The sequence below is a fragment of the Pinus tabuliformis genome, chromosome 1_1 (assembly GCF_031772625.1).
Source record: "Pinus tabuliformis cultivar Carrire ecotype Pingquan chromosome 1_1, CPIR1, whole genome shotgun sequence".
NCBI classification, from domain to species: domain Eukaryota; kingdom Viridiplantae; phylum Streptophyta; class Pinopsida; order Pinales; family Pinaceae; genus Pinus; species Pinus tabuliformis.
In genome coordinates this window covers 627,518,984-627,538,310 of record NC_142297.1, presented here as the reverse complement: position 1 = coordinate 627,538,310, position 19,327 = coordinate 627,518,984, and the positions used below count along the sequence as shown (strand labels likewise).

General features: G+C 38.1%; 1 protein-coding gene and 1 pseudogene across 1 annotated transcript in view; one reads left to right on the top strand and one right to left on the bottom strand.

Moving 5' to 3' along the window:
* The window catches only part of LOC149214885 (filament-like plant protein 5), a 28,920-nt pseudogene extending 23,920 nt beyond the window's left edge, over positions 1-5,000 (top strand).
* Positions 1-19,327, bottom strand: part of LOC149214883 (uncharacterized) — a 293,065-nt gene that overhangs the window by 30,508 nt on the left and 243,230 nt on the right. The window contains exons 4-5 of the mRNA XM_089392439.1: positions 5,901-5,998; positions 5,499-5,709 (exon numbers count right to left, since the gene is read on the bottom strand). Of these exons, the coding sequence (XP_089248565.1) occupies positions 5,499-5,709; positions 5,901-5,998 (309 nt within the window). The remainder of the gene's footprint in view (positions 1-5,498; positions 5,710-5,900; positions 5,999-19,327) is intronic.

Genomic DNA, 19,327 nt, shown 5'->3' with positions numbered 1-19,327 from the left:
TGACTTCCTCCTGCAGCTCGAATAGCTAAACATAATACCAAGCAATGTGCAAAGATAATATAAACAACAATGCAACAACTTATGTTAAATTCAAATGGAAGATGGTTATAGCAGCGACAAAACTCAGATTTCTCCTTTGAAATATCACAGGAAAACTACAGTAATATATGGTTACCTTCAACAATAACAGATGCACTTAATCAGCTCCCAAATCTGACTTATATGGTTTGGAAATTTGTCTCTGTGCACAACTGTCCAACTCAGCCACAAGAAAGGGTTTAACATTCTGCTACATGGGTTTTTCTGTCAGCAAGTTAAAGGTTTGGTCCATGACTGAAAGACTGAAACATTGGCAGTTGCAAACGGAAGTTGGATTTGGAACGTAACCTTCGATGAGTCGATTCTCCACAGCAGCGAAAACAGTGAACAATGGAAACGCACAGCAAAAAATAAACCGAAATCACCCTTTGCGGCTGTTTATCCATGCAAAAAAATTCATGCCGATTTTTTCCATTGACTCGCGATTAAATCGGGATTATTTCGATAAAATCGCGATTTTTTGTTTACGAAAAAATCGCCAAAAAGTCGTCCGATTTAATCCTTTTACTCAAAAAATCGTGATTTTAGGAATAAATCCCGATTTTTTCGGGACTTTTTCCACACTGATTTCCAGCTAGCCAAAGCAGAGAATCAAGTGAAACGTTATGTTGCGTTCAAGTATCCATTTTTTTCTGGGTAGAGCCAAAATGGAGAATCGAGTGAAAAGTTATAATCCAGGCAAGGCTCCCCCTTTTTCCAGACAGCTCAGATTTGTCTAGCTCAGTCTTTTTGCTCAGCCATAGTCATGTGAGGCTTAGGGTTCTTGCATTTTGGTTTTTTTTCTTCTTGGTTTTATCGGCATCATTATAAAATTAGCTTCAACCTCTTGTTATAGGCTTTTGCAATTCAGTGTAGCTGTCACATGTCTTCTCAAAGATAAGCTACCACCAGTCTGGCCATTTTGTATTGCTATGTATATTGCAGTGTTTTTCACTATATGATTCATTAATAGAAGTCGGTTTTCGATGTAATACTCTTCTTTCAATACTTAATTGGTATTCTTCTTTGCGGTATTGCATGTTCGTTCATTTCATTCTCAACCCAATCTGGATTAGAATGAGACTTAAAGTGAATGCTAATATCATAACTTCATCATATCTATTATTCATTTCAAGAACACTTCTGAAAAAAATTAACAGCTCCTGATTGTTCTCAGTGTATGCTCTGTAAAAGAAAAATAATAGGAACCCATTATAAAACTTATTACCATAATTTTTGTGCTGAAACTTCTAACCTGAGCATGCAGCATGAACTTAGCCCACATGGTGTTTAGGCAGAATATGAAATGCATCATCAATAACCCAATCACAGCATATATGAAACTGGTAACAGCAGGGTGGATGGAGGAAGAAAATGACACAGATGATATTGATGCCTACAGGTGATCCAGTGTCTTCAAAATTAAAATAGCCGATGTCACCCTGACAGGTAGTACTTAAGAATATGACATATCATATCTTATCAGGGAGGCTGTTAATATTTAATTATAATTTCTCATCTTATCAAAACTCACACAAATAATTATTTTTTCATCTTATCAAAAGATTCATGGATTATGTGTCAACAGATTCATACCTGTATATCCATATGCTGGACAAAAACAAATGGGAAAAATGTTGCAAACGTTGGCCTAAACCATTTTGATTATGTTAGCTGAATTTGCTTTATGCTTCTGGGGAGTGCACTTCTGCAGGATTTATGACAGATTCACTTCCTAGTCTCATTGACCTATCCCTTGGTCATTCCTTGGACATCAATAAAATTATCCTATCTTATCTATGATCTCTTGAATGTGAAAGGCCAGCAGTGTACAGGTCAAAACATTCAGAAGGAAAACAATTGATTTGGCATCTAAATGTTGCAAACGTTGGCCTAAACCATTTTGATTTTGTTAGCTGAATTTGCTTTATGCTTCTGGGGAGTGCACTTCTGCAAGATTTATGACAGATTCACTTCCTAGTCTCATTGACCCATCTCTTGGTCATTCCTTGGACATCAATAAAATTATCTTATCTTATCTATGATCTCTGAATGTGAAAGGCCAGCAGTGTACAGGTCGAAACATTCGGAAGGAAAACAATTGATTTGGCATCTATATATATTATAGATATGCCATTTCCTAGCTGCATTGTTTACAAAATTTGGAAAAAGTTTCCATTCAACTTTTAAGTGATGGCCATGGTTCTGGAAAGGGGCCTCTAGCAGGTTCCATATATGAGAAAGTGCAAAATCATTAACTTCCTAATAAAGTCACCGACCATACTAATACTTTTACTTCTGAATATACTTGACATTAATTCTTATGAGAGTGTGTTTGATGCATCTTATTTAATTTGTTCAAACTTAGAAGTTTGACTACTTTTACTGAATTCTTTTACTTGGTTGAGCAGGGCATCTCCAAGGCACGGATACCGCCAGGGCTCTTATGGAATATGCTCATATGTATGAGGAGGCAATGACAAAGTTGCAAGAATCAGAGGATAAAGTAAAGAATTTAAATGAAAATCTTTCTGCAGCTCTCTCAGAGATCAATACTAAAGAAAGTTTGGTGAAAGAGCACGCGAAAGTTGCAGAAGAACTCATGTCAGGTAGCATTTATTTAAGTGTTATTTGTTACCATTTCAACATCAAGATTTGTGGTTCAAAATTTTGATGTGATTTTCTCTTAAAAATTGACCCATACTAGATTGCATTTTCAACTTATCAGCCTGTTAACATTCACTGCTCTTAGACTCACTTGAATTTTCCTTTCCTTTGGGGATGCATATGTTAGTATACAGCCTTATTTACTACTAGTTCTGTAAGAGATTTCTAGGTTATTAACCTCCTCTTTACCTATTATTTGTGGTCATGCTTGGAAATTAATTGAACAGTGTTTCCTGGGCAGGTTGGGAGCAGACAGGGGCAGAAGCACGGGCTTCAAAACAACAGGCTGAGTAACTGAAGCAGCAAAAAGTTGTACTTGAAGACAGAGTAGCCCATTTGGATGGTGCTCTCAAAGAGTGCATGAGACAACTTCGGCATGTAAGAGAGGAGCAAGATCACAAACTTCATGAAACTATTGACGACAAAACTAGAGAATGGGAGAAAATCAGATTTGAATTTGAGGCCAAAATAGTGGCTTTAGAACAACAGCTTCTTCAGGCAGGAGCAGAGAATACTGCAATATCCAGATCTTTACAGGAACGTACAAAAACTGTGGGAGAATTAAATGAAGCTAGAGCTCAAGCCGAGGCTGAGGTTAAAGTGCTCCAAGTAAATATTGAATCATATGAACATGACATGTCATCCTTGAAATATGAACTTCATGTTCTCAGCAAGGAACTTGAGATTCGCAATGAGGAAAAAAATATTTGTACGAAAAGTGCAGATGCAGCTAATAAGCAGCATTTAGAAGCTGTTAAAAAGATTGCAAAGTTAGAAGCAGAGTGTCAAAGACTTCGGAGTCTAGTTCGGGAAAAAATGCCAGGAGGCTCAAATGAAGATGGAAGTTGAGACCCTAGGGAAAGAAATGGGAGAAGGCCGGAGAAGGAGGTCACCTGCCAAAGGCCGTGGTTCATTTGTTTCTCATTCGTTTGATTCTGGATATGATTCTCACGATCAAGGTCAAAAAGAATCTGAATATCTAACAGAACGCCTATTGGCCATGGAGGAAGAAACAAAAATGCTAAAAGAGGCCTTGGTAAAGTGAAATGGCGAGCTTCAAACTTCAAGAACATTGTGTGCTAGAACAGCAAGTAAACTCTCAAGTCTCGAGAAACAACTGGAAGTTTTAAATAATGATCAGAAACAGAGAAAACCTGCCCTTGAGCTGCACATTGAAGGACCGAGGAGTCAAACTGCAAGTAACCAACCTAGCTTAACCTCGATGTCTGAAGATGGGAATGATGATGAGGTAAGCTGTGCAGAGTCATGGGCCTCAGCTCTGATTTCAGAGCTATCTCAAATTAAGAAGGAAAAGGATTTAGGAAGAAGCGACAAGACTCTGGAGTCAGAAAAAGTGGATTTGATGGATGGCTTTGAAGAGATGGAGAGATTGGCCTCTCTCCCTTCACCGAAAATGGATCAGACAACTGGAAATTGGACGTCTCAAGTGAGAAAAGCATTGTAGGAGGTGAAGATAAGACCTCTTTGGAAGAGACTATTGCAAAAAGGGATTCAGAACATCAGTCTGCCAATCAACTATGTTCAGATCTATCCAAAAAGCTAGCTTCTGTGGAAGAGGAGCTGACTGCCTTGCAATCTAAAAATGATGCCAATGAGAATGCTTTAGCTAGTCTTCAGGCAAGGCTAGATACCATCTTTGAGGTGCATGTTGAGGGTGGCGACGCACATAAAGTGATGGAAGTTGTTAAGCGTGCTATGACACAGGCAGGTGGCATTCTCACTGGCTCTGACTCTTGTACTAAGCAGCTGCTAAAAAATCCTTTGCTCTCCGACGATCTTGATAATCAAGATGCTTCTCAGTTTACCAAAAGATCGATAGAAGAAGAGGAAGATATATCTCTCTCCGATGCTAAATTTCAAATTGATGTTGCTGATCCTAACCTGGAAAGTCTTGTTTCTGGAGTTGTTACTCTTCTAGAATATATGGTAAAAAAAAGCTCAAAGTTCCCAGAAGCTCCCAGCCTCAAAACTGCTTGATTTCAATACCAGTGTTGAGGCATTTACAAATCTCTAAATCAACTTTTGCATGGCGAAGTGGAGATCATACAGCTTATTACGGGCATACTTCTTTGTTGACCCATCTTTCTGAAATTTGTGCTCCTGCTTTTGGGGAATATGAAGCTCAGAATGAAGCAAATGGAGATTCCAGTATAATACCTGACATTGATAAATCTATTTATTTCGAAAATGGGGATCTCAAACCTAGCCAACTGGAACAAAATATAAGTTTTTAAACATTACACTAGGTGAGGGTCGTGAGACACCATTTGCTGAACTGTCTGCCTCTCCATGTGAGAAATTTCTTCTCCGAGACAAACAAAGTATAGAAGATTGGGTATTTTTCTATTTCCTTCTTGGCTTTCCCTGTGAATTTCACCATGCTGAGGATATATACCCATGAATGACTAATAGTCTTAATTGCTGATTACAGAATTGGGGTTAAGCATACAGCTGTAGGCAGCCAACGCATGCAACTATCGCATATTAAGCTACTTCTCAGGCAAGATGTTCGGTGCATGTTGCCTGATATAACCTATTAGTGGTTTACGAGAAATGAATTTAGGAAAAGGCTATAACACTGACAACATAGAATAAAAAAATCAACTTTAAATCCACATAACGATCAAAATACAGAAAACTGGAAACTGCAGCAAGAAACGTGTGTCCCTTTATTTTGTTCAATGTCTTTCTATCATATCCAGTTAAACTAAAATACAGAATAGTTTACATACCATTTCTGCGAGCCTCTCGCCTTTGGAATCTATAAAATGTCACAGCAGATTCCTTAGCCTTCTTTTTTGCTTTTTTTGCCTCAGCAGCAGCTAGCCCAACAGAACCCATAGGGATTCCACTTTCAAAATCTACAGTTTTTTTCCTTCCCTTATGATGAACAACAACTGTCCATCCTTCGGCTGCAGCAGTAGCTTCTCTCTCCTTTCTTTCCTGCAAGATTTAGGTAACAGAATAACCTACTTATTCACAGACCTATAGTTATAATATAAATGTACATACAAGTCAACTTGTATGCAACTTGAGAACAACGAAAAGACTAAGATAGATGAGATGATTAACTCGAGGATGAAAATACATATAAATGCATACAATGGCAGACAAATGCTTGTATTATTGTATACCTTCTCTGCCTGAGCTTCATGATTCTCAATAAAATCATCAATTTCTTGTTGCAGAACCTTCAATCCAGGTCTCTTACTGTGGTAATCAAGAAGCCATTCTGTCTCAAGGAAATGAAACATTACTCCTCGAAAATACTACAAAAGTCTCCTCATATATCAGAACCTTATCATGCCAGACAACAAGAGGCATGAAACCTCTAAATGTGTGGCTAAATGAACACAATTAAAACAGAAATTCTAATTACAAAATTATAAATCGCTAATTGAAACAATTGCACCTAAGAAATAGAACACAATTAAAGAAAACTTGTTTGCCTATGAAGTGAGTTACTTGAACAATGTAAAGTATCCATACAAGTTTGCAAGTTTTCTCATGGATGCCTCGGTCGATCATGAAACATGGAGCAAAAAGACATTATGGCGAGTGGTGGGAGTCCAAGAAATATCTTTGTAGTCGTATGCAATTGTTCTCCAATCGCTTGTGAATGAGTCTTTCCACAGACCACATAAGCAAATGGATCGCCCACAGTCCAAGCAACAAGGATCTTGTTTTAAAAAAAGAATCCATAACTGAAGAGTGAGATCCTAATCGCGGGCGGTTTGGTGTTTCTTGGCCAAAACTAGAGTGGATGGCAACAGATTTATTTGAAGTCTGCTGCAGATTGTCCACAGACCACAACATTTGGGGTATTGTTAGCACAGATGGTCTCCAAAGTGAAAACACTGATAGACCAGACTTCTTTGGCAGTGGCCAGAATCAAAGGGTGGTATCACACCTCGTGAGGAAGCAGACTTCCACATGCATGAATTTGATGATAATAATTAATCAGGGACATGGTAAAAACAAGAAAAAAGGGCGAGGGTAGCTGGCTAAAGTATGATGAATACATTACAGTTCTTAATGAACACATTTTAGCATATGCCAGTCTGCCCCATAAGATCAATCCTAGGGATTTGGACAGATGTCATATATGTATGTAGCAGCTAGCAAAGAACATACTTCTACCAAGCCAACTCTGAAGATGATGACAAATAATCAGGCACATGGTAAAAACAAGAAAGAAGGGCAAGGATATGAAGGCATTACATTTCTTTAATGAGCAAATTTTAGCACGTCAGTCTGACCCATAAGATTGGGCAGGCAGCATGTGTATATAGTGGATAGCAAGGAAAATGCTGCTTCAAAGGCAAGTTTCGAGACAATAATAACATATCACACGCATGGTAAAAGCAAGAGAAAAAGGTAATGACAGTTGACTGAAAACAAAATATAATGAATACATCACAGTTCCATGATGAGCATATTGTAACATATGTCAGTCTGCCCTATAAGATTGATCCTAGGGATTGGACAGACATCACATGTGTATGTAGCAGCTAACAAAGAACATACTGCTTTCAAGGTAAGCAAGAGACAAGCAAGAGAAAAAGGTAAGGACAGTTGACTGAAAACAAAACATAATGAATACATTACAGTTCCATGATGAGCATATTGTAACATATGTCAGTCTGCCCTATAAGATCGATCCTAGGGATTGGACAGACATCACATGTGTATGTAGCAGCTAGCAAAAAACACACTGCTTTCAAGGCAAATGTCAAGATGAAAAGTAGAGTAAAATATTTTTATGTCAAATTCCTGGAGCTAGACTTGGCTTGTGACATGGAAATTATGTTATCTTCGTACATTCTTTAAAACTTTCACAGACAGATTCTGTACAAGGCAGGTCTCATGCAAGACTCATGAACAATTTAGACAATCAATCATATATCTAAATCAAAAACATTATACATGTTTGGAACCAACCTGTACGTACTTTTCATCCCTCTTAAAGGCACATCCTCCTTATTTTCCTCTTCCACATTATCATTCACTGCTGCAGGTCTCTTCTTTATTTTCTTCTTTTTGCTTGATTATTATCAGCCACATGCCCTTCATGCAATCTTTCTTGCTTGTGTTTGCTCAGTTCTGAAAAAAAACAATATATAAATACAGCTAAAGACCATGTCAATACAATAGAGGTCTTTCCGTAAATTACCTTTGTACTACCTGTTGCTACAAAATCCGCAATCATAATATAAAATATACTTTATGCTGCTTTAATAATTTTACCAGTTAGAAGAATAATAATTTTAACAGTTAGAAGAATAATTTCCAGTTGCCGCGTTTTGAAGCGAATTTTCACAACATGAATGTCAGAGAAATTTGTTTCCGCAACATTTTTCTTGTTGGCCTTTGTCCTTAGTTTTGGCTTGGTCCACTCCATATTCGCGCAATCACTTTCTTTAGGGTAAAAGTCCTGTGTGACATCATCTAGTTTGCTGGGTGTGATCCGGCTTAAACTTCAATGAGTAGATTCAGTGACAAAATAGATCTGTCCTTCAAAGAAAATGATTCCATCTTCCACCTGATACCTGTCATCATAGATGAGTCTGCCCAACATTTTGCAAGCAAACTTATTCTTGGAGTACTCTACTAAGAGGTAGCTCTCCAATCTCTCATGTGTCATACTCATCATTCTTTTCATATCGGCCTCATTAGATTGTAAGCCGTTACTTGTACTTCTACAAGTTGTTGTGCAAGTGACTTCGCCTTGCTTGGGTATGACCTCCATTAGTTGGGCTATTTCAACTCCGGGACCACCATTGGTCATGCCTTTGAGTACTACCTCGCTGCCTTTTGGGTCTCAAAATTCCAGTCCCATTGCTTGGTAGTGTTACCCATCATTTTGTGGATGATATCCTTAGGAGATTTTTTTCTCCAAAATGGTACTCAGCAGATAGCCAGCAACCCCTTGCAGCCACCAACTAGCTCTTTGCGCCATTTCTCCGCCACCTAAGCAGTTCATGTGGTCCCTCACCCATTTGTCATGATCGTATATTTGAAGGTGGGCCTCCCGTACGTAAAGGTATGCCTTCTCATTTGGTAATTGAGTATTGTAGTTTGCTTATCATGGATACTTCTGGGCATGGATTAATGGGGGAATTTGGCGAAAAGAATGGGCTAGGTCTGTGCTCTTGTCCCCCGGACCTCTTTTGGATGTTAACCTTGGACCCTAGTCCTTTGGGATCTCTTTTACTGACCTTTGGGTTAGAGATGGTATTATATGGGAAACCCTTATTTTGGTTGCGTGGTCCCGTTCCCTCATCCACATATATCACTCCCCTTCCACTCATTATAACCCCATTCATCATTTCACTCACCTGGGTACACAATTCTACATTGGGTCCACATAGGGTTAGCCTTCCCCCTGCCATTGCCCACACCTTGGGCCGGGCCTAGAATGATGCCCCAGAGGTTGATGCAGTTGAAAAGAAAAGGAAAAGCATAATTGGCCACATTCAATAGGAAGATGTCCAACAAAATGCAAATGATGACTGAGACAAACATAGTTAGCACGTCGGCAAAAGCCCATACATGAACTCTACCCCATCATTTCTCACGCGGCAAAATTGGCTAAGTATTGGCTTAAACTTGTCTGGGAAGCAGTTAGATAGATAAAGATAGTGCAAAGGTTGCTCAAGCTTGAGAAAAGCATTGTAATATTTCCATATTTTCTGATTAATGCAATATAAAGATAGCATGGGTTTTTAGCTATGGCTTTCCCTAGAAAAATATTGTGTTATGTGTGATTGAATTATTTCTCTTGTATGCTTCGTGATTTCATCGATCTTTTATTGTTTTTGTTGATGAATAGAGAAGATTAAAGTCAATTGTTTTAGCATATTACAATTTGCAGTTTGAATCTACAAGGAATTTCTACACATTTCCCATATGATTTTTCAACAGAAAGGCTCATTTTCACCAATCACAAATCGACACTCTTCTTATTGCTATTGTGGCTAAGAAATGCAACTAGTATGGTCTTCTTTCCTTCGCAAGTCATAGTCGTGCTATTAGATTTTAGCATCACTAGATACCAGATCTACGACTAGTGTAATATATATTTACAATTTCAGTGGCAAATCACACCTATAATCTGCAGTGAAACTACTATAGCTTCAAACTGTGATTCATCGCATTTCTAACATGTAGTAAGGCTATAGCTTAAAAAAGCAACTAACCTTCGTCTTAAAGCCCTAAAGTATCAAGTCATATTTCCAGTTTTCAAAGGCACTGTAATTCCAAGATGTGAGCTGTGCTAAACCCTGGAGTTGTTACCTACTATGAATTTGTGACTTGACTTGACTCCTCCCTTACTTAGGTCGCAAGTCACATTTCTAGTATTCAGTGGCATTGTGACTTGAAGATGTGACTATCACTGTAATTTGGGTACACATGTCCATTTTACCTTGAACTTGCAACTACACTAAGTCTTGGAACAATGACTACACTACCAACTTTGTTTTGCGACTATGGATCTGATCTAAATTTGTGACCGTCTTCTGCAACTATGCCAAAAATTGAAGACTTTGATCGCTTCATCCTCAGATTACTATTATGGTACATTGAATAAAATTGTTATATTCAAACAACAAATGTGCTATGCAAACAAATTTCCCATCAAATAGACAACACAAAGATATACAACATGCCCATCTTAGTGACACACTTATGCTCGTTTTCGTTATGTTGGAGGATAGAGGGTGATGAGCGAATTAAATTTGGATAGTATCTTTATGAGAAATACGCAACGTTGCAGGAAGCGCCCCCCCCCCCCCCCCCCCCCGGATCCTAGGCCGGAATCGCGCTCCGTACGGAAGCGTTCCGGAAGCGCCCCAGGAAGCGCGATTCCAAAAAATCCGAAGCGCGATTCAGTTTTTTTAAAGCGCTTCCTAGATTTTAGGAAGCGTGGGCCCCGAAGCGCGCTTCGGGCCTCCGAAGCGCCACGCTTCGGGCCTGGAAGCGTGCGCTTCCTCCAAAACCGCGCGGGCAAGGGAAAATACATCATTTTTTTAAATTTTTTTTTAAAGTTAACTTAACTTAGCAATGAGGGGGTGGGTTAGGGTGAGTTTAGGGTGAGGAATGAAAAGAATAAAGCCCCCATTCATTCCTCATTTTCTCACTTTGAGTTTATGAGAGTTGGAGAAGAGAAGAGAGGAGAGGAGAAGAGAAGAGAGGAAAGGAGAGGAGAAGAGAGGAGAGCTTGGAGGAGTGAAGAAGGAGGAGCTAGGAGAAGGAGGAGGAGCTTGAAGCAAGAGCTTGGAGGACTTCATCTACAAGAGCTAAAGAGGTAAGTTCAAACCCCAAACTCCCTTGTTTTTTTGAAAACAAATTTGTATTTTTCTCCTCCCTCTCCTACTCTTTCCCATTGTTTCTACTTGCTCCTTTATTTACAGGTTGTCCACCACCTATATCCATATTCCAAGATGGTGTTATTTTGGCTTCTATGTATCATTCCACTCTTGGTTTTAATGATGGCAAGGGTGAAGAATAGAAGGGAAGAAACAGAAGAGGACACTGGTGATGGTCCTAATAGTAGTGACCCAATGTATGATGAGGAGGAAGGGTTTGAAGAGGAAGGGGATGAACTTGAAGGGGACACTGAAACACAAGATGGGAAAGCTACATCAACACCCTTGTGGAACTATGTGACCAAACTTGATGGGGGAAAGGGTGGTGGATCTTACAAATTTGTGTGCCCTCATGGTTGTCATGGAGGAAAACCATATTGTGGTTCATATACCCGTCTGAGGAGGCATCTTTGTGGGGTGATGGACAGTGATGAAAAAAAGGGTTCTGTGGGGGTACAAATTTGCCCAAACATTTCAACTGAAGAAAGAATAAAATACATCCAAATAGAGATGGCTGCACAACAAAAAAACAAGAAACCAAAAACTCATTCTGAATCAAGTGCAACCTCTAAATTTGGTAGTTGCTCATCTCCTCATGGTACTTCTGCAACCTCTGGAGGTAGAAGAACAATAGGGGATTTCCATAATGTTGCTGGGAGGGATGATGTGGATGGAAAGATAGTCCGTTTTCTTTGTGCTTGCGGTGTACCATTCAATGTGCTTCGCTCTCCCTATTGGCATGACATGGTAAAGGCCATCAATGAAGCCCCAAAAGGATACAAGGCCCCCAACTATGAGAAAGCTAGAACAGTGTTATTAGAAAGAGAAAAAGCTAAAGTTCAAAGAGCTTTGACACGTTTTACAAATGAGTGGGTGGATTCTGGCGTATCCATTGTATTAGATGGGTGGACAAATATTAGAAACCAACATTTGTTAAATGTTCTTGGTGTTTCTTCTAGTGGTGCAGTATTTATTGCATGTCATGACTCCTCCTCCATCAGTGCAACTGCACAAAACATTGCAGATCTCCTATTGAAATCAATCAAAGATGTTGGTCCGAATAATGTGGTTCAAGTGATCACAGATAATGCAGCAAATTGTAAGGCAACAGGAAAAATTATTGAGCGTACTCATCCAAACATCTTTTGGTCTGGGTGCCTGGTTCACACATTGAACCTTTTGATGCATGATATTGTGAAACACAAAGATTGTGGGTGGATTGCTGAGGTTTACAGGAAAGGGAAGCAGCTCATTAAATTCATCACAGGGCATACAAGGGTAAACTACTTCTATGGCACTTACTCCAAGTTTCAATTGCTTAAAATTGCAAAGACAAGATTTGCTAGTTATTACCTCACCTTTAGGCGGCTAGTGAAGGTGAGACAAGCTTTAACTAATCTGGTGTGTGCTTAAACATGGGATGAAATTAACACTGACACAGATGGTGCTAATGCAGTCAAGGACACTGTTCTTGACAGTTACTTTTGGTCACAGGTTAAATATATTTTGCAATTCACCAAACCAATTTATTACATGATCAAGTTTGCAGATTCAGATCGACCAGTAATTGGGGAGGTGTATGAGCAAATGGATAGCATGTTGGGGCAGATTAAAGACATTGTTGAGCCTAGAGATACCACCTTGTACAATTATATTCGTGTAGAGGTGCAAAACCGATGGGAAATGCTAAATATTCCATTGCATGCATTAGCATATGTTTTGACACCTAAATACTATCATCCATCATGGCTTTCAACACCAGCACCTGGGGGGGGGAAGCAGGAGAAAACCACACCAAGATCAAGAGGTTCACCAAAAATATATGGCTGCATTGAGTAAATTAATCCCTGATGAGGAGAAGGCTGCATTGGTACGGAGACAGGTGAGAAACTATACGCTCAACACTGGTCCATTTGGGAGCATGCATGCAATTAGAGATCGAGAGACTTTTTCTGCTCTTGAGTGGTGGAACATGCATGGAGGGGGTACTCCACTTCTACAGAGTTTGGAATTGCGGGTGCTATCACAGGTGGTAAACACTTCTTCTGCAGAGAGGTGTTGGAGCTCTTATTCTTTCATCCACAGTGTTAAAAGGAACAGGTTGAGTTTAGATCGGGCAGAGAGCTTGGTTTATGTTCATTACAACTTGCGATTGTTGTCCCATTACTGTGAAGATGCAAAGTCTAATAAAGACTTGTTGATTTGGGACAAGAATCCAGAGGAGCCCAATTTGGAGGATGGAGTGTTGCGACTAGAGCAATTAGAGGATGCTCTTTTCCAGGTATGTCCATTGTGGTATGCATTTTCCAATTTTCCCTTATAAAGCATTTCTCTAATTCAATTATTCATGTTTTTAATTTTTTTGTTAACTAGTGTTTTTTTTTTGCATGAATTTTTTGAGCGATTTTAGGATGATGATGACCCTGTTGATATGCCACCACCCCCACCCCCATCTGGTCCCTTGGTTCCTAGGTTCCATGGTTCAACACCAACAGCAGGGGGTTCTTCTTCATCAGTTTCAGTGCCACGACTTCCATAGGCACCATCTTCTTCATTGCCACCACGTGGCCCGCCACCACGTTCTATTCGTGGTGGAAGGAGGAGAGATTAGTAGATATATTCACAATCTACTACTTTTTGTCATAGATTACTCATTAGACTTGTAGACTTGTGAATTTGAATTTTGAACCTTTTTGGCTTGGCGGTGACCAAGTGACATATTTTGTAAACATTATTATTTGAATTTTGGACATGACAAATGTTGACAGTTGCTCACTTGCTAGATAAATCATAATATGCTCTATGTTTTATGTTTTATAATATGCTTAAATGTTTTATGTTTTATAATATGCTTAAAAATTTGATGTATGTTTGTAATAGCTAGAATATAGATGATTGTTGTACATACTAGTAACTACAATGGAATCATGGATGCCATATCTATCTTGATTTATGCAAAAATATGCATGTTTTCATGTCTTCTACAATTAATTTGGTATTTGGGATGTTTGTTTTGAGTATAAATGCAAAAAAATATAAATATATATATATATATATATATATAGCAGACGCTTCCGCGGACGCTTCGATTCCTATATTTTTGGAAAATGACGCTTCCACGCTCCCGCTCCCGCTTCCGCTTCGCTCCCGCTTCGTGCAACATTGGATATACGACCATAAGGAAGACATTGAAGATGTTGATGACACAGCTAACTCATTATCGACAATGTGGATTTGGGAAAGATCATATAGATGTTGCTACTATTCCTCCTCGAATTGAAAGTGAGGAACTGGTTCACATTGTTGAAAATAGTGTGTTTTTTGACAGGAATACTCTAATGGTTTTTATCGAAAATTCTCCACGCTAAGGAATTGTATTACGTTCATGATTAGAATGATACACTACGTAAATGAGATCAATTCTACAACATGTTTGGCTGAACAAATGAAAGCCTTTCAGTGTTTGTTGTAAAACGCAAACGTCTCCAATTAGCAAGCTGGAAGAAATTTACTATCCAAAGCCGCATTATTTTTATATCGGATACAGAATTGTGCCTATAGGGTCAACAAAGGCCAAGATATTTAATGCAGTTCCAACAACTCATGGAGGTTTAATGATAAATGACAAGGTATTGTAACTTCTAAGACAATGGTGAAGAAAAAACAAGCTAAGGCTATGTTCTTATTAATGGTGGCATCAAATCTATGATCAAAAAAGCCAATGTTTTCCTCTTCACCACTACCAATGATACATTACATGAAGAGTAATTATTAACTCTAAAAAACTTATAACTTCAAAATATAAGGAGTAGAAGCAGAATGGGCAAGATGATGAATACTTTAGAATACTTTGTTGGAATTCACAAAGAAGAGACACCAGTTAAAACCCTAATTGAAAACTCAAGGAAGCATTGACTATGTCAATCAAATTGATAGAATTAGCAATTAGGTTCAGTTAACATCCCAATACAGTTATGTTGAATTAGGGAAGATAGATGACTACCCTAGACAATACTCTATATGGACAAGGACTCTAAATCAATTGCAGGAGGAAAGGACTATCAGAACTATATAATTGTAATGGCCTAATGTTAGCATTGTTGATCTCGGATGGTTGCCATTGTTATGGTTATGGTTTCACTATAATCAACATTAGCACAAAGATCACGCTTCTCGAATTCTTATTGTTCCATTTGCTTTGTATATTTGAAAATGTCAAGTTTAGTTACATAATGCTCCTAGGATTGGCAATGACATGAGAATTTGTGATGTAATAAGCATACCACATAGCATTAATGTTCATGAGGCTTTCAAGATACCATCACAATCTAGTTTTTGTTACTATTTTCAACAGTGTTCTTCAACTTCCAAGATCAGCCCAAAGAAAAACTATTCCAACATTTTCTACAAGGATGCAGTTGAATATTCTATCTATGGTTGAAATTACATAGTTACTTGGTTTTGCATCACTTGTGGCTCTAGAAATCAAAGGCATAATCTTATGAGTTCATTGGATGTTTGGTTGCATGAAAATGAGGCACAACGACAGCTAATACACATTATGCAATGGTTGGGATTAATTGTCACATAATGGATCTATATAATTTCCCAATATACTATGTCAACCAAGTTGTGTGGTGTTGGCATCAGTGTTAAGGTTAATCTACTTGGTGTCAAGTTAAGTAACAGGAAAATAAATATTAAATGTGGCAAATGAAGGTCACAACCCTATTTATCAGCTCATGTGAATCCCCAAGACTTTGTAGCGACATCAAAAATGTGTATCCTAGGGTTCCAATGACCATCTCTATTTTCCTCACAATCTCTCCTTCATCATATTGTAAATATTTCTTACCATAATTGTAAAATGAGAAATGTCAAACATTAATACAAAGAATGATATAATCATGTACAAGTCATTAGACATTAAAGAGTCATGAGGAAGTTCAGGGGTCATGAGGGTAGGCGAAAGGTCATGGTTGGTGAGCAATCACCTCATTCTATAAATATACCCTCATGCCTCATTTATAGAGGACTTTAGCACTTGCCCTAGGGCTAGCAGATAGTTGTTTAGTGCTTAAGGAGGTACAGGTACTCAGCTCTTGACAGATAGTAGTGTGAGTTGTTGTGAGGTTAGTGTTTTGCTTTGGAGTTGGTATGAGCAGCCCATGTAAAACTTGCAACATGAATAATGAGGATTTCTTCACTTTTGTCATTGATTCTTGTGCATCTTCTTTATGGTTGTATTGTTGTCTAGTATTTCCATTATGTTTGTATGTGTGCTTTCATTTGGGTGATATGTTATCAACTAATTCGCGACTTATGGTTTACATGTTTGCTTTGAATCTTTGCTTTCTTATTTCACATTATGTTGATAACTTATTGCGAACTAATTCGTAATCAACTTCTGACACTTTCTTATTGTGAACTGATTCGTAATCAACTTTTGGCACTTTCTTATTCAAGTATGTATGATATATTTTCAGCTTACTAATAGTTCTTGAGGCATGCTCCTTATTGTTTCATTGTTACAATCTTGTATTTCAATCTACAATCTTGTATTTCGTTGTATTTCCATTGTGTTTGTATGTGTGCTTTCATTTGGGTGATATGTTATCAACTAATTCGCGACTTATGGTTTGCATGTTTTCTTTGAATCTTTGCTTTCTTATTTCATGTTATGTTGATAACTTATTGTGAACTAATTCGTAATCAACTTATGACACTTTCTTATTGTGAACTAATTCGTAATCAGTTTCTGGCACTTTCAGATTGATTCGCAACATTGCTTTCATACCTGAAGAATTTTGACTTGTTTTGAGGATGACGATCTTCTTCATGATCACTTGGAGCATTGCAATCGTTCCTTCGATCTTCTCTCTTTATTTGATCGTTGAACCTGTTGTTGTTGCTTCTTGTATTGTAGCGTGGTCCATTGTTCTTCTCAACGTAATCTTGTGCATAGCGCCCTTTCTTATGAAAATTGTAGCTTTCGATGTGCAAAAATTCCTTCCTTCTATGTAAATTTCGAGGAGTGTAATGTTCCAATCCAGGAAAAATAGTGTTGTGCAAAGCAAACAATAAAAACAACACCGTAAAATTGAAACATTCAGTGCACACCCATAAAAAGTCCAGGAATAACCAACAATTGGGCCATGTTATTATAATCTGGTAGAAAAGTAAAATCATGTGAAAGTGGTGCACTTGGGCTTGCCTCAAAGCAATGTCACATGGTTCGGGTTCGAATTCGAATTCGATTACAATTAAGTTCGATTCGAGTTCGAATTTTTCGATGAGATTCGAATGAGGTTCGCCATTAGGTTCGTTCATGTATATAATTTTAAAAATATATATAATAATTAAAATTACATAAATCTTTTATATTCATTTATAATTAATATATATTTATAATTTTTATCATATACTATATCAATAAATTTATAATTTTTCATAAATATAAGTTATATTATTTTATAATATTTAAAATAACAATACCCTAATTTCGTTAATGTAATATAATTTAAAATATATTAAAAATAATTCTTGTAAAAATATATAATTTTTAAATTATGTTAACTTATCTTTATTATTATTATTATAATAATAATAAATATACATTAGCCTATTGTAATGCCTCATATAAGCTGAGTTCAATACATTGTAATGTGTTAACATATTGTATCGCTTGTAATACATGTACGTTGAGTTCAATACTACAGTTCATTGTAATACTTATAGAATTATAATAATGTTGACACCTTATAATATAATGCTTTTAACACATTATAATGTATGTACGCAGATTTCGATACTGCAATATATTATAATGCTTGTAAAATTATAATAATGTCAACGCGTAAGCAAACAAATTTGAACCATGACTCGGAAATCGCACACAAGCTCACTGGGAGATTGGGACGATTATGTGGAACACTGTACAAGTTAGGACACAGCAGCAGGAACCGAACCTTCTTGAACCTAAACCTTAGGGTAGTAACAATATGAATGTCGTTATAAAATTAATGCACGCAGCAGGAACCGAACCTTCTCGAACTTTAACGAACCTTAAGATTTTTTTTGAAATTCGACGAATTTCGGACCTCAACCTTTAGGTTCGACGAACCCTGTGACACTGCCTCAAAGGCAAGCGTGATCAAGCCCAGGTCATAATATGTCAAGCCAATATGGCACAAATAACTGTTGCAATGATTGCCTGCGTTGCCATTGTGAAGCTGTATTGTATTCAGCAAAGATCTTGTTGGAAACCCCACCTCTGGTTCTCAAAATATTACAGGAAATTAACCCCTACCTCTCCACCAAATATCCAGAATAACCCATGAAGGAACTGGCCAAATGTTGACCTTGGAATTTTGGCCCAAATCCCCCTTAGCTTCTCTAGTCGCTGCTGAGTTGGGACACCTGTTTGACCCCTTAGATCTACCTAGAAAATTCTATAAAATTAGGAGTGTTATCCCTACCGAAAACCCAAAAGAACCCAAAAAGTGTGTCCCTTGGTTCCAATCTTCAAAAATTGACCCTTCACAGCTTAACCCACCCTCCAATTTCGAATTTTGTTGCTATGACTGATCCTGTCAATATCTACTCTCCCAACTCTAAAAATCCTCCTCAAATGGCCCTCCAAATGATTTCCTAGCTCCAAACTCCCCCAGATGGTGCTGCCCCGAAGAGTCTCACTCCAATGACTACGCAATCAAGGAGGACATGACACAGTGTTGCGTCTGATGAAATGAGAGTTGCGTGTAGGATGGTCCTCTTTTCTGTAGTTGCTCTCTATACTCTTGAAAATGATGAAGGATGCTCCTGTCTCCCCTACTTCCCAGAGTACCTCATGCTATGACTGCGCAATCCCTACATTGTTGTTACTCCCCCTGCTACTGGTACTCGACTTACAACTGTTGTAACTCGTCTCCTTGTTGTAGCTACAAACTGAGATGAAGAAGAAATCCCTTCTAGGGCTGGCACTTTAAGTCCACCAAAGCAAGGGTTGAGATCTTCGCTTGGAGACACTCGTGTGCTAAACAACACTGTAACCCGCCTAAGCAGTTTGAGCAACTAAGCTTGAGTTCAATATGTCAAAAGATAAGATATCCAAATGAGGAGAGTTGCCTTCGTTATATAGATTTTGTGCAGCACTTTTCCCTCCATTTTCCCTCCATCGTGGGTCCCTCACC